Source organism: Dermochelys coriacea, chromosome 2, assembly GCF_009764565.3.
Source record: "Dermochelys coriacea isolate rDerCor1 chromosome 2, rDerCor1.pri.v4, whole genome shotgun sequence".
Classification (NCBI taxonomy): domain Eukaryota; kingdom Metazoa; phylum Chordata; order Testudines; family Dermochelyidae; genus Dermochelys; species Dermochelys coriacea.
Genome location: NC_050069.1, coordinates 166872705 through 166888473, shown reverse-complemented (window position 1 = coordinate 166888473; position 15769 = coordinate 166872705). Strand labels below are relative to the sequence as shown.

At 42.3% G+C, this 15769-nt stretch overlaps 1 protein-coding gene across 13 annotated transcripts in view; it reads right to left on the bottom strand.

The window, feature by feature from the left end:
• COBL (cordon-bleu WH2 repeat protein) overlaps positions 1-15769 on the bottom strand; it is a 329136-nt gene that overhangs the window by 123355 nt on the left and 190012 nt on the right. For 7 of the 13 annotated variants that reach the window (XM_043508632.1, XM_043508631.1, XM_043508628.1 and 4 more), the window contains one exon: positions 10244-10338. In XM_043508632.1, coding sequence (XP_043364567.1) covers positions 10244-10338 — 95 coding nt within the window. Of the gene's footprint in view, positions 1-4480; positions 4565-10243; positions 10339-15769 lie in introns of all 13 variants that reach the window. The other 6 variants (XM_043508625.1, XM_038393056.2, XM_043508630.1 and 3 more) reach the window with 1 other exon arrangement.

The window sequence follows — 15769 nt, the reverse complement described above, 5'->3', positions numbered from 1 at the left end:
GGGAGCTCAGGAGGTCATCTAGTCCAACCCCCTGCTCAAAGCAGGACCGATCCCCAACTAAATCATCCCAGCTAGGGTTTTGTCAAGCCTGACCTTAAAAACCTCTAAGGAAGGAGATTCCACCACCTCCCTAGATAACCCATTCCAGTGTTTCACCACCCTGCTAGTGAAAAAGTTTTTCCTAATCTGCAACTTAAACCACTGCAACTTGAGACCATTACTCCTTGTTCTTACCCTTGTTCTGTCATCTGGTACCACTGAGAACAGTCTAGATCCATCCTCTTTGGAACCTCCTTTCAGGTGGTCAAAAGCAACTATCAAATGCCCCCTCATTCTTCTCTTTTGCAGACTAAATAATCCCAGTTCCCTCAGCCTCTCCTCATAAGTCATGTGATCCAGCCCCCTTATCATTTTTGTTGCCCTCCGCTGGACTCTTTCCAATTTTTCCTCATCCTTCTTGTAGTGTGGGGCCCAAAACCGGACACAGTACTCCAGATGAGGCCTCACCAATGTCGACTAGAGGGGAACGATCATGTCCCTCGATCTGCTGGCAATGCCTCTACTTATACAGCCCAAAATGCCATTGGCCTTCTTGGCAACAAGGGCTCACTGTTGACTCATATCCAGCTTCTCGTCCACTGTAACCCCTCAGTCCTTTTCTACAGAACTGCTGCCTAGCCACTCGGTCCCTAGTTTGTAGCAGTGCATGGGATTCTTCCATCCTAAGTGCAGGACTCTGCACTTGTCCTTGTTGAACCTCATCAGATTTCTTTTGGCTCAATGCTCTAATTTGTCTAGGGCCCTCTGTAGCCTATCCCTATCCTCCAGCATATCTACCACTCCTCCCAGTTTAGTGTCATCTGCAAACTTGCCGAGGGTGCAGTCCATGCCATCCTCCAGATTATTAATGAAGATACTGAACAAAACAGGCCCCAGGACCGACCCTTGGGGCACTCCGCTTGATACCGGCTGCCAACTAGACATGGAGCCATTGATCACTACCCGTTGAGCCCGACAATCTAGCCAGCTTTCTATCCACCTTATAGTCCATTCATCCAGCCCATACATCTTTAACTTGCTGGCAAGAATACTGTGGGAGACCATGTCAAAAGCTTTGCTAAAGTCAAAGAATAACAAGTCCACTGCTTTCTCCTCATCCACAGAGCCAGTTATCTCATCATAGAAGGCAATTAGGTTAGTCAGGCATGGCTTGCCCTTGGTGAATCCATGCTGACTGTTCCTGATCACTTTCCTCTCCTCAAAGTGCTTCAAAATGGATTCCTTGAGGACCTGCTCCATGATTTTTCCAGGGACTGAAGTGAGGCTGATTGGCCTGTGGTTCCCCGGATCCTCCTCCTTCCCTTTTTTGATGATGGTTACTCAACGCCACGGTGGGGTGGACACTGACTCACAGGGAAAAGTGTCATGTATGGAGTCATTAACTCCACTTTCTTAAGCACCTAGCCTCTGCCACGTATGGATCTGGAGTGGCCCTTCTTACATCTGCAGGTCACAAATAATACCAACTATGCTCAACTATTATTCTTTACAAATAGTAATTAAAATAATTACTAAGCATAAAATAAAAGGTAAGCTAAACTTAAGAGGACTTTCACAATGTTTAAAAACCAAATCTTACTTTTTCCTAAATGTGCGTATTATCACAGCCTTTTAATTCTGCCAGCCTGTTTCTTTCATAAATCACTCATTTGAAAGGAGAATAATTTAAAAAAAAATAAAGAAACCAGAGTTTGTGGTCATATATACTTAGCAAAGCTATATATATGTCTACTCTCAACTATCCCAAGACTAGATTTAGTTTTCTATCAGATGTCTGGTGTTACATTCTAGGCAACGATTGAGTTAGAAATAAATGTATTATTGGAATCTAGAGTTTAAAAGCTACAATAAAACAATATTAATCATAATCAAAACTAATACATATTAATCAAGTCCCATTCCTACCAAGTATGTATACCTGAAAAATGATGAGTGACTAACAAGAACACAAAATAGAAAATAATGTAAACAAAAATGCAACGTGGTCCAATACACATCAGCTCTAGGGCCTAAACATGTCGATAGCTAATTCTGTCTCCTTTATATATATATATAAAAAATAAAATACCTGCAGTTCACTGATGTTGGATGTTCATAGATATTATGGCCAGAGGGACCATTTTGATCTCTAGTGTGACCTGCCTCATAACACAGGCTGTACAGTTTCATCAAGTAGCTCCTGTTTCAAGCCCTGGTTGAGCTACAGCATATCTTTTAGAAAAACATCCAATCGCTATTTAAAGATATCATATTGTGGAGAATCCACCACAACCCCTAAAAAGCTTGTTCCAATGATTAATTATCTTTAGTATAAAACACTAACACTCTATTTCTAGTGAGAATTTTTCTCACTTCAGCCTCCAACCATCAGATTTTGTTATGACTTTATGCTAGATTAAAAATCCCCTTAGTATTAGAAGTATTCTCTCCACGTAAAGCCATGTAGATCATGGTAAAGTCATTTTATAACCATCTCTTTGTCAAGTTAAGTAGTTTGAGTTTAGGTTATAATGCCAGGTCTTCAGCAGGAAAAAAGATGTGTTCTTTACTTGTGTTTCAAGTGGTGATACCCTAAAGGAAACGAGACAGTTTGTAGTTTTCATCTGTGAACAATTTGAGTTAAAGGGTATACCTCAATCTGCTAACTCCTGTTAAAACTACAAACTGCCTTGTCTCCACTAAGACTTTACCTTATTTTAGTTATCACCATTTTTATCTAGCGAAGGGACACTATAAAAGACATGTTTCCAGACCACAAGTTATTGCAGCTCTTTTCTGAATATTTTCCAACTGATTTCAGATTCATACCTTAGGCTAGAGATGCAATACTGCTGAGCAGTCTCCTTACGCTTCTCATTACATGAACTTTCTGAGGAACAACTCGCATACTCATATTTTAAGCATGTGCATAAATTTTATCAGGATGAGAATCATAGCAAGTAACATAGAAAGCTAGCTGCAAAAGCGTGAAGCAATGAACAATACCCACATTGTACTTGAAGATTAATTGCTCTTTGGGGGAAAAAAATAAAGGATTAATCACTTGACCTAAAAATGTTCCAGTTATTGAACATTGGCGCATTACCTCTGATTTTAAGATTTGTTTGTACCTGAAGTTACATTGTTGTGATTTTAAAAGAAATAGTTAGTGGTTGGGATAATTTTTAAAACTGTTCTTTTCGTCCAGTGTCATAAAGTGTGATTTGATCAGTCACATTACCTACAAAAAAAAATGTAAGGATGTAGGCCAAGGGACAGCACAAAGTGGAAATGAAGGGACTATGGCTAGGTCTTTATTGCAAAAAAGTGTGTTTTAGAGTCAAATAGCTGTCTCAATGTAAAATCCTTGTGTAGACAAGACACAGATAGGTGTTATCCAGATGTAGCTCGTTGAAGTCAAGTCTATACCCTTACAGTGGTGTACTTTGACTAGTTATATCCATAAAAACCATCTGTTCCTTGCCTCCACTAGGACTTTATATACCCTTTTTGAAGTGAAGACATGGCCTATACCCCACCTATCCTGTAGCACCATCATTACCTTTTCTGTACCTGCCCCTGTGATTGTGAAAATTCTCTCTGGACTTACTGAACTACAGTTTTCAAACCTAACATCCATCCACTCCTGCCACATGTGCTCCATCCATTCCTCCTGTCTTGGCCTCTTTTTCATGACTGTCCCCATTTTGGAATTACTCTATCATTTCTTCTGCCTCAATTATCTGACATTTTCTTCCCACCCCTTCCTCTTAGACACTGAGCTGCACGGTTTCAGCCTCAGCATAACCTTCCCAGACACTCCTTCCTGTCTCACTAAGGGGCTGAGCAAGCTCAGGTTCATGTTTCAGTCACCTGAGATGTCACCAATATGGTCTTCCAAAGACTTTGAAAAGTCCTCCAACAAAAAGGTAATTATTGTGATTAATAATTAGTTCACAGATTATAAGGTGAAGAAAGACAGCAGGGAGCATCATGTCTGATATCTCGTATAACCAGTTAGTGTCTAGGTTCTCCAAAAATCTTGCCACAATCATCCATCAGAAAGAGGACCGGATATTTCTAATGTTAAAAAGAAAAGCAAAAAATCATTTATGGAAGTATTTGGAGCCACACTGATGAACAAAAATGGAGTGCACCAGGCCACAAATGAAACTTATTATTAGTACACAGTTCAGCATTAAAGTCCTTGGGTGAAATCCTGAAAGTCAGTGCGAGTTTTATTTGAAGACATCATGTTGCATTTCAGGTGGTCAGAAAAGCCTGAACTGTGTGTTAAGACATTCAAGTATTGGGGCAACCACACTATAAACCACACTACTGCTACTGTTTTTAGTCAAGCAGCTGGAATAGCGTTTGCTGATCTGAACAGTCTAAGGGGGCAGAAGCAGCAAGAGCATCTAGAAGCCATGTTAGTACTTACATCCAAGCTCCTTTCACTAGCAGTTGCAGAACTAAAGCCATCCTCATCCCCATAGTTACCGTCCATCCTCAAACGATCTTCTGTCTGCAATACAAACAAGCAGCCTACACCAACATGGGAAACCAAACAAACAAAACAAGGCATAATTGTGCCAAATCAAAGTGCCAAATCTTGGCAAGACCAGGACATTCAACTAGCACAGCTGCATTGGACTTTTTTTTTTTTAAAGAAATATTGACTAGTTTGCAAGATCTCCCTAGTATAGCCAAGGCGAGAGAAACATACGAACAGAGAGACCTAGGAACAGCAGAAAAAACAAACAAATGCAGGAATTATAGAGCACGAGGAAGGAAAAGATGAGCTAGTAGAAAATGGATACTGAAGAACAAGGATCACATTGCCACTGATCCTCCTGGGCGCACTGGGGTAGGGGGGCATGCAAGGGACAAGCACAACATCTGTCTCTGTGAGTAGGTACTACTCATCTTTGCTGATTCCAATGAGCAGACTGGCCAAGAGAGGGGTGGGGAGAAACTGAGCTGTGGCCCTACAACCCCTTCACAATAGACTGCAGAGTAAAGCAATAAGCAGCCCTGTGGTCCTGGCTTCCTTATGTAGGGCTTTGTGTAAAACATACAATCTAGCCCTAAGTGTAAAGTGTGTGCAAATCAGAATGAATCTAAGTGCATGGGAAGCAGAAAACCAAGCAGCGAATCAAGTCTTGATTGAAATCTTGAGAATGGAAGGCAAGAGAATTGTGACTTGAGAAAGACCACTGTAAAGGATAGAAATTGCTCATCTTCAGTGTTAGCAACAGGAAAGAACTATTAATTGCATTTTTTAAAATATATTTTTCACGCTTGATTTATAAAGTGTCCGGTTTTTCAAACTGTAGCCAGTGACCCAGGTAGTGAAGACAAGAATCAAGACTGGGATTCCTTTAAGCTCCTTTGAAAATCACAGCCAAGAACGTGTTTTTCTTTTGTCCCTAGTTTATGAACATTAGAGAGAGAAAGGAGTTTGAAATCCTGCATAGGTCATGAGTAATCTCACCCCCATCCCCAGTGGATGTCATAAAACCAGGATTGTAAATTATAAGAAATGTTGCAAGTCAAACTTGAGGAGAACCAAGTGGAATACCAAAAGGTTTCAGCTCTCATAGTTGTAGAGAAAAGCTTAAAAATTTGACCCAAGGGCACCCTAAAGGCTCAGAAACACAGTGGCAAAGAAAATGAGCCCCCAAATTTATTATTTTTTAAATATCTCATGATTTTTAAGCCAGTCTTGTGATTTTGGAATACTTGGGTTTGGCAATACTGCAGCTGGGCAAAAAATAATAAAGTTAAAAAAATTAAAATTGGCTGCTGTGTATGCACAGTACAAACTTTCCAGTATAAGTCTGCACTTATTAAAAATGAGCTGTACATATGCAAGTTCTTTCATAAACGCACTCTTATCAGTGTATGTTATTAATGACTTATGCTCTGATGCTGCATCACCATCCTTACCCCCGTCACAATGGAATGGTCTGTTAATAAGAAGGCTACATGCTTATCTAGGGTCAGATTTTCAAAAGAGCCCATTGAGATTGGATGCCTCCATTTTTGGTTGCCCAGTGTGGGACCTCTGATTCTGGTTTTTCAGAGGCTGAACAGTCACCGCTCCTATTAACTTACGATGCAATTGTGGTAGTTATCCACTACATGCAAGTGGATACGTATAAGTGGACTGTTATGGCCAGAAGGAGTCTCCTGGACTTTTAAGAGATGCTGCAGGAGCATAAGAGTTTGCCCAGGCACAAGTCAAGTCCTCTTTTAAAGCTGCTCCTAGTCTATTGGTATATAGCAGGAGTGGTCAAACTTACTGGCCCTCCGAGCTGCATACAACAATCTTCAGAAGTTTAAGAGCCAGGAAACACCTGTTGGGAGCTGGGGCTCGGGGCTTCATCCCCACTCCTACTGAAGCCCTAAGCCCCGGCAGGTGCGTCCCACAGGGCTGAAGCCTCAAGACCCTCCTCCCCACTGGACAGAAGCCCCTACCCAACCACCCCACTGCAAGGCAGAAGAGGTCCTGAGCTCCACCCCCCTAAGTCTAGTAGGTGTAAAAGAGCCATATATGGCTCATGAGCCACAGTTTGGCCACCCCTGGTATACAGTATCCTGCATGCTAGAGTGGATTAAGGCAGGATTCTGGAATCCATGCTTGGTCTGAGGGAGTCAATAAGAAAACAGGAGGCTATTGAGACGGAGGGGTCTTTGGAGAAAGAATTTATTATGTGGAAGGAAAATCAAAGAATCCTTGAGGAGATTGTGAGAAGACTCTCTGCTGAAGGAGATTTAACTAGACTCCAAATTCTTGGTGCATCCTTCCTCCTAAGGAACTGAAATCCCACTGACTTCAATAGAAGCAGGACTGGGCCCTTCATTGTAAAAGGCAACTAGAAAAGAAAGCAAATAGTGGGTTTGTGCCATCCCCCGCACCCCCCACCCTTTTTTTAACTTCCTTATCATGTATAAAGAAAGATTGAGGGTTTGTTGCTTTTCCTCCCTTTGTTTTTTACGTTGCACTCATAGAAATTCTGATCTTGTCCACTCTTGTTTTCCTGGAGGCATGGAGAGATGTCTGCAGAACTAGCGGGTTCATGGACATCACAGATTCAAAGGAAGAAAAGTCTAAAGGCTTGTCTACACTTAAAATGCCACAGTGCCATAGCTGAGCTGCACCACTGCAGCACTTCAGTATAGACACTTCCTACACCGACGGGAAGGGTTTTCCTATCAGCATAGGTAATCTAACTCTCTGGGAGACGGTCTACATCTGTTTACACAAGGACTTAGGTCATTTTAACAACATCGCTCAGGAGTGTGGATTTTTCACACCCCAACTGACATAGTTAAACCGACCTAAGGGTATGTCTACACTACGAAATTAGGTCAATTTTACAGAAGTCGATTTTTAGAAACCGATTTTATACAGTTGATTGCGTATGTCCACACTAAGCGCATTAATTTGGCAGAGTGCCTCCTCACTACCATGGCTAGCATTGACTTACAGAGCGGTGCACTGTGGGTAGCTATCTCACAGTTCCCACAGTCTCCGCTGCCCATTGGAATTCTGGGTTAAGCTCTCAATGCCTGATGGGGCAAAAACACTGTCACGGGTGGTTTGGGTACATGTCGTCAGGCCCCTCTCCCTCCCTCCATGAAAGCAACGGCAAACAATTGTTTCGTGCCTTTTTTCCTGGGTTACCCATGCAGATGCCATACCACGGCAAGCATGGAACCCACTCAGCTCACCGTCACTGTACATCTCCTGGGTGCTGCTGGCAGATGCGATACTGCATTGCTAGAGAGCAGCAGCTCCTTGCCTTCGCGGAAGACAATGCAGGAGGACTGATAGCTGTTGTACGTTTCCTGTGTGCTCCTGGCAGACCTCGGTGAGGCGCCTGGATAGACATGGCTATTCTCCTCTTAGAGCACCGAATGGAGCCAGAGACTCCAGGTCATTCTCTTCTTTAAGTTTCATTTCATGGAGATTCAGTCCTGCCTGGAATATCATGTGAGCTGGAGCTTTCTGCCTCAGGCTGCTCTCCCAGCCAACAGCACCACGTGGTCGCACCTACCCCAGCCTACCCCTTGTTCCCATGGTTCATGAAGCCTGGACAGTAGTAAGGAGCGGTTCAATGATAGGCTGAGCAAGTGTAGAATGGTGGTAGAACGTGCCTTTGGATGTTTAAAAGCTCGCTGGCTCTGTTTGCTGACTAGGTCAGACCTCAGTGCAACCAACATTCCCATTGTTATTGCTGCTTGCTGTGTGCTCCATAATATCTGTGAGAGTAAGGGGGAGATGTTTATGGCAGGGTGGGAGGTTGAGGCAAATCGCCTGGCATCCGATTTTGAGCAGCCAGATACCAGGGTGATTAGAAGAGCACAGCAAGGCACACTGCACATCAGAGAGGCTTTGAAAATCAGTTTCATGACTGGCCAGGCTTCAGTGTGACAGTTGTGCGTGTTTCTCCTTGATGCAAACCCGCCACTTTGTTGATTTTAATTGCCTGTAAGCCAACCACCCTCTGCCTTTTGAAATAAAGTAACTATTGTTTTGAAACCATGCATTCTTTCTTTATTAATTAAAAAAAAAAAGAGAGATAACGGACAAGGTAGCCCGGGTGGGGTGGGGGAGGAGGGAAGGATAAGGCAACATTGTTTATTGTAGCCACACTAAAAATCAAACTGTTTGAATCACAGCCTTCTGTTGCTTGGGCCATCCTCTGGAGTGTAATGGCTGGGTGCCTGAAGCCTCCCCATCCCCCGCGTTCTTGGGCATCTGGGTGAGGAGGCTATGGAACATGGGAAGGAGGGTAGGCAATTATACAGTGGATGCAGCGGGGGTCTGTGCTCTTGTTGGTTTTCCTGCAGCTCCAAAAGACACTTCATCATGTCCGTTTGATCCCTCATTAGCCTCAGCATCGCATCCTGCCTTCGCTCTTGGCGCTCACTTAATTCTTTCCTGACCTCTGCCACTGAATGCCTCCATGCATTAAGCTGTGCCCTATCAGTGTGGGAGGACTGCATGAACTCGGAAAACATGTGATCATGAGTGCGTTTTTTTCACCTTCTAATCTGCGATAACCTCAGGGATGGAGATGATAGGGGGAGCGTAGAAACATTCTACACTCCACGATTCTGGGGGGACTGCCTGGTCACCTGTGCTGCTGAGTTCGCCATGCTGACCAAACAGGAAATGAAATTCAAAAGTTCCTGGGGCTTTTCCTGTGTACCTGGCTAGTGCCTCAGAGTTCAAAGTGCTGTCCAGAGCGGTCACAATGGAACACTCTAGGATAGCTCCTGAAGGTAAATACCGTCAATTTGCGTCCCCATTGCCCCAACTCGACCCAGCAAGCGCTTTTAGCTCGATTTTAGCGCTACTCCCCTCGTCGGGGAGGAGTACAGAAGTCGATTTTAAGAGCCCTTTAGGTCGATGGAACGGGGTTGGTCGTGTGGACGCAGTGATTTTTAAATCGACCTAATGGGGCTAAATTCGACCTAATCCCATAGTGTAGACCAGGCCTAAGTTTCTAGTGAAGACCAGGCTTGAGTTACTGAGAGTGGAAGTGACTTATTTGAACCTGCTTGTCATTGTTAATGCCTATTGAGCTCAAAAGCCTAACATTTAGATGAGAATGTGTTTTGTTAAAAGTTCAACACACCCAACTACTTCAATTAAGGGCTGAAAGACCTCTACAAAAACTGGTAAAACAGGATTTGAGACGTCTGATTTTTCTGAAGTAAAAAAGCCTAGCAGGTAGGAAAACTGCCTTTTAAAATTGAGGAACACATCTTTCAGCCTTTAGCAAAAATAAAATAAACCCATTTTTAAATTCTTGTCCAGCTCACCTTTAACTTTATTCTCAGAAGGAAAACTTCTCCAGCCTGTCAGTGCATCAGAGTTTGATATTAATACAATTCCTGTGGGAATTACATCGGATTTTTGGATATTGAGGTTTTACACCTGAGATTATTTTTGTAATCTAAAAACATGGTGTTCCACTTTTCAGACCCTCTTAAGAATGGCCATTAAATATTGCTCACTGTTGCCCATGGACATGTTCATCAAAATGATTGTACTTGAATGTAGTTTATACATTTGTGGATAAACAAATCCTTGAAAGAAGAAATATAAAAGGCACCCTAAATAAAGCTAGAAAGAAAACAATTCTCTTTAGCACGATATAAAATAGGTAATGGTTTACAGAACCCTTACCTTGCTGCTTCTTTTATTAACTTTGAAAAATCCCAGAAATCCTCTCTTTTCTTTTTCTGTTGCATCGTTGCTTAATGAAGAATTTTGACTTGTTTCTGAAACAATTATATTGGGTTATTTTTTACACTTCCAAAAGCAGAGTTACAAACCCAGAAGTTTTAAAAACAATGATTCCAAGTTAACCCTTTACTCCCTGAAATACAAGTTGTGTGTGCATAGGGGTGATCATGAGGCAAAATAATATAACAGATTCTGGATCTTCACTTGGATCAGATCCTCTCTCATTTAGGGCCTGGTCCAAAGCTCTCTGAAGCGAATGGGAGTCTTTCCACTGACTTCAACAGGTTTTGGATGAGACCCATTGTAATCCTGAGTCTCAGGGTTATGCATTACACACAGGAGTAAGGGGTTGTAAGATCAGTCCTGAAGTTGTCATTAAGACACTACCACAGTAAGTTAGGGCTTGTGTCCTCGTAAAACACTACAGTGGCACAGATGTGCCGTTGCTGCTGCACCACTATAGCACTTCAGTGTAGACACTACCTATGCTGACAAGAGGGGTTTTCCCATTGATTAGGTAATCCACCTCCCTGAGAGGCAGTAGCTGGGTCAACAGAATACTTAGTTCAGCTTAAAATTACAGCTCAGGAGTGTGAATTTTTCACACTATGGACCAACATAGTTAACTCAACCAAATATTCCTAGTGTAGTCCAGGCCTTAGTCTTTGAAAATGCTTTTTAAGTACATCTTAGGAGTCAACCCTCCCCTCACACTCCCAACAACGCTCCTTTAAAAAAGTGATTATAGATTTTTAACAACCCATGGGCATGGTTCAAACCCATCAGAAGCCAATCGAAAGACTCCCATTGACATCAGAGGGTTATGGATCAAGCCATATAATAGGAAATTGAACCTTCCTGTAGAAGCGGTAGCTCTTTAGAGACTGATCTTGCAACCTTTATTCACACTAGTAGTGCCACTTAATAACCGCTTTCTTGATATTTCTATGAACGTTTTAGGGGAAAGGTGATGTAGGTGTGGCCTATGAGCCAAACACAGCTCAGAGAGTCCATATCTTCCAGACTGCTGTGTCTTAGATACAGAAATCAGCCTTGAGCTGACTAGGGAATTGCATATCCCAAAAGTCACTGCTCTATACTCATCTATCTCACTGGCAGCTGGTGGTATAATGAACAGCATGATGCGACCCTGCATTACATGGCCAGCCGCCAATAGGAAAGGCAATTCTGACATCAAGAAGCTGAATTCAGTACACCAGTTGAACAACTCTGACAACCCAGCTCTCAAACGATAATTCCCCACCCCTCAGCCATTTGCTCTGCCACCTTAAAGGCTTGATCCAACGTTCATTGAAACCAATGCAGTCGTTCTCCCATTGACTTTAATGGGCAATTGATCAGGCCCTAAATGCCGCCCCTCTATCTCTTGGCAAGTTGTAATGTTCTTGATGTCTGAGGAAGTTTTAACAAATGGAGAAAATTCACAAGTTAAAAAATATTTGCTTTGTTTTGTAATATGAAAAATAAGCAAAATGACCTTAAATTATTTTTTAACCATAAAATGATACATTTCACAAAGGAGACTCTTGTAAAACTTTTTGCATGTTATACAAAGTATCACAATTTTGTTAGAAGGTGTTAAGTGCATACAGCAGATCAAAGCATAGTAGAAGAGTAAATATGATGAACAGATTAAAAACAGAACCACACACCATCCTTATTGAAGAAGAAAATGCCCCTCCAGCTCAACAAAAATACCAGCAATAAACTAACCAATATCTTCCTGTATGGACTACTAAGCATTGCCTGCACTCATTGGTCTGAAATTGCTATCCCCATGCTTAGGGCTCGACTATGATTCATTGTGAATAAGGGCTTCACAAGCCATCCCTTAAAACTTAAAAGTAAAGACTGAACGTCAAGTGGAGTTAATGGGAGCTGCAGGCAAAAGTATGAGAGCTATTGGCCCCAAAAGTTGAAAGGGAAATACATGTTTATTAAGGAACATCTGCACTAAAGACACACTATAGTCCCAGTCCTGCAATCACATGTGCACAGGCAGATCTCTGCATCCATGAGAAGTCCTCTTGACTTCAATGGAACTCCCGTGTGGGTGTACCCAGGTTCTCCCACATGGATCAGCTTTCCAAAGTATGTAATTTCTACGGTGAATTTACAGACTGTCAACATCTTTATTATAAATCCCTTTAAAATTTTACACAGAGATGGGATTTCAGACATTGTGTATATTATTTCACATCAACAAAGAATTCAGGGCAAAATTTTCTCTTAAGTCCATATGGCAGATCATGACTGATACTACACTCTCTGAATACGAGGACAATGCAAGTAAGGACAGAGAATGCTGAAGTCAAGGGATGAAATCATGGCCCCACTGAAGCCAACAGTTTTGCTACTGATTTCAATGGGGCCAGAATTTCACACAAAGTCCTCAATATGAATCAGAACACTGTGCTTATAATTTTCTTCATGAAATTTGAAAATAACCCCCACTTTTTGTTTCTGAATCATGTACAGTAACACAAAAGAACACTGAGGACTATTTTTCTAAGCTGGGCAATTTTAGATGCACTTGCAAAGTGAGTGCCTGCACCTGTTGTGTCAACATTCACATTTGTGTAAACCAAACAGCCATTAACTGTTAACTGGGTAAATGTCCAAGTATGTACATGTTTGCACACATATTTTGCAGGCACAGTTTAGGAACCCATTGCTGAAAGTGTTTTGGTTTCAAATCTTTTCCCCAGGGTTGTTGTAAAAAAAAGTTGGCATTCATTTTTAAAGCAAAAACGTGTACTGGAAAAGCTCAAAATCACAATGATGTCTACGGGTATGTCTATAAAAAGCTTCAGTCATACCCAGTGATTGCAATATAGACATCCTGTGACACTGCACCCCATATTCTTCAGAGTGATATGATTATGACATAATTATAATGTATTTTATGCAAGATAAATCATGTGAGATGTCACTGAAAATGTTATGATTTGCTGAATATGATTATCCTATTTGTATGCATGTATCATTTGGTATCTGAAGTTAGGAATATTGACTATATATCTATATTTCAAATGTAGTTGCACCTTGGTAACGCTCATTAGACAAGATACTGTAGTCTAGACGGGTATTAGAAGGGCCTATTCAGGGCAATGGGGCATTAAGAAAAAACAATAGGCCTTAGGAGAAGCTTATCTCCCACCTGGGGAGCATTCTTGAGAACGCTACAGACAGCCTCTGACTAATTCTTGCTATGACTCTATAAAGATGTGATGTGACCACATGTCTCTAGACCAGTGGTTCCCAAACTTGTTCCTCCGCAAGTGCAGGGAAAGCCCCGGCGGACCGGGCCGGTTTGTTTATGTGCCGCGTGCCCAGATTCGGCCGATCGTAGCTCCCAGTGGCCATGGTTCGCTGCTCCAGGCCAATGGGAGCTGCTGGAAGCGGCGGCCAGTATGTCCCTTGGCCTGCGCCACTTTCAGCAGCTCCCATTGGCCTGGAGTAGTGAATCGCGGCCACTGGGAGCCACGATCGGCCGAACCTGCGGACGCGGCTGGTAAACAAACCGGACCGGCCCGCCAGGGGCTTTCCCTGCACAAACAGCAGAACAAGTTGGGGAACCACTGGTCTAGACTCCATCTTGGGATCTCAGTGTTTTTCCACAGACTGGTCTGGGAACCAAGCTTTGAAACAAAGGGTTCCCGCCATATGCAAAAGTTATATAAGGTGGGAAGTGACATCATCTGGTGTACTTCACTCCCCACCCAAGGAGACTCCTGGAAACACCTGAGGAACAAAGACTGAACTGGGGGAAGTGCTGGACCCAGACTAAAGGGATTTTTAGCCTGTGAATGGAATACCTGGGGACTCCAAGCTGTAAGCAAGTGCAGCTTGCCCCTTAAGAATCTGCAGCCTACTTGTATCATCTCTTAGGGTGAAAATCTGCTATTTATAACCAATCTATTTAGTATATTAAGTTTAGTTTGAGTTTTTTGTTTATTTGCTAGGTAATCTGCTTTGATCTGCTTGCTATCTCTTATAATCACTTAAAATCTATCTTTTGTAGTTAATAAACTTGTTTTTGCTTTATCTAAACCAGTGTGTGGGAATCATAATATGGGGTAAAAGGCTGTTGCATATTCCTCTACACATTGAGGGAAGGGACAAATTTAATGAGCTTACGCTGAACAGTTCCCTGTGCAACGCAAGATGGAATAATTTTGGGTTTATACTCCAGAAGGGGTACTTGCCTGAGGAGTTGGGAGTAGCTTTCCCATGCAGGGGCTGGTCAGAGAGCCTGTTTCTAACCGCAGCTGGGTGTGTCCCTACCTGTATGTACACTGGTGAAAGTGCAGGCTGGAAGGCTTTGTAGCTTGTCACAGCAATATGGTGTGAGAAGGAGTCCACGCGGGACCCCTTGGTGGGTCGGGGCCTCAGAGGTACTCAGTTCCAAGTGGCACCCTGGGGGGAACCCGTCACACATCCCCTAATACAGTGGTCTCAATTAAAATGTCATTGTTTATCCACAATCATCACACACATGGGTATCTCAGCATCTGTTTTTTCCAGTTCAAAACTAAGGTACAGGTAAACCCCAATTAGTTAAATGCCTCTAGGGCAATCAAAACATTCTCATTTTGCTCATATGTGAATTTTGAGATCATGAGACAAAGCAGAATTTAAGATGATCTGAATTCAGATAATCACATTTTAGATTACAGGCATCTACCAGGATTCCATGCATCAATATGTGATAAGGTTTTAAAATATTGACATTTTAATGGAAACGATTCTCTGACCAATGTATTTTCCCTCACCCCACTTTGGCCAGAAATGCAGGCAAGTGAAGCAGTTCATCTGCACTGAAAATAATCACTGTCTAGGATATAAAACAGATAATGCAAACAACTCTGTTCCGTGTAGTATTTTATGCCATGACCTTGCAATTTTGTTATGCTACCAAAGCCATGCTAAAAAGACAACCTGAAGGGGAAACTGATTTTCCCCAAGCATTGTTGTACAGTACCTCTATAGCTCAGTGAAGGTTCAGACTGAGTTTTTGATGGAAGAACTGGAAAAAGCAGGCAATGAAAGGACAAGAGAAACCACATTAACTTTCTGACACATGACTCGGTAAACCACAGATACTATCCATTACCCTTAATATTTGGTCTTCAGAAACATCATGAAGAAAAAGTGGGTTTTTTTCCCTGAAACTGGACATGCAAGGCTTGTATGTCCAGTTTCAGGGAAACTCAGATGTAATATTGTTCTAATGTAATGGTTAATTGAGAAACAAAAGTTAATTTCTTGTATCAATCACCTATGCAATGGGTAAGATTTGTAATATTACAGTCTGCTCCTATGGTTCAAATCCTGCAATTGGGTACGCTAGCATGGAGTTCAGTAGGGCTCTGCATAGGTACCAAAATGTGAACCTGATTAGGGCCAATATTGTACCCAATGCACTTTGCTACTTTTCTGGTC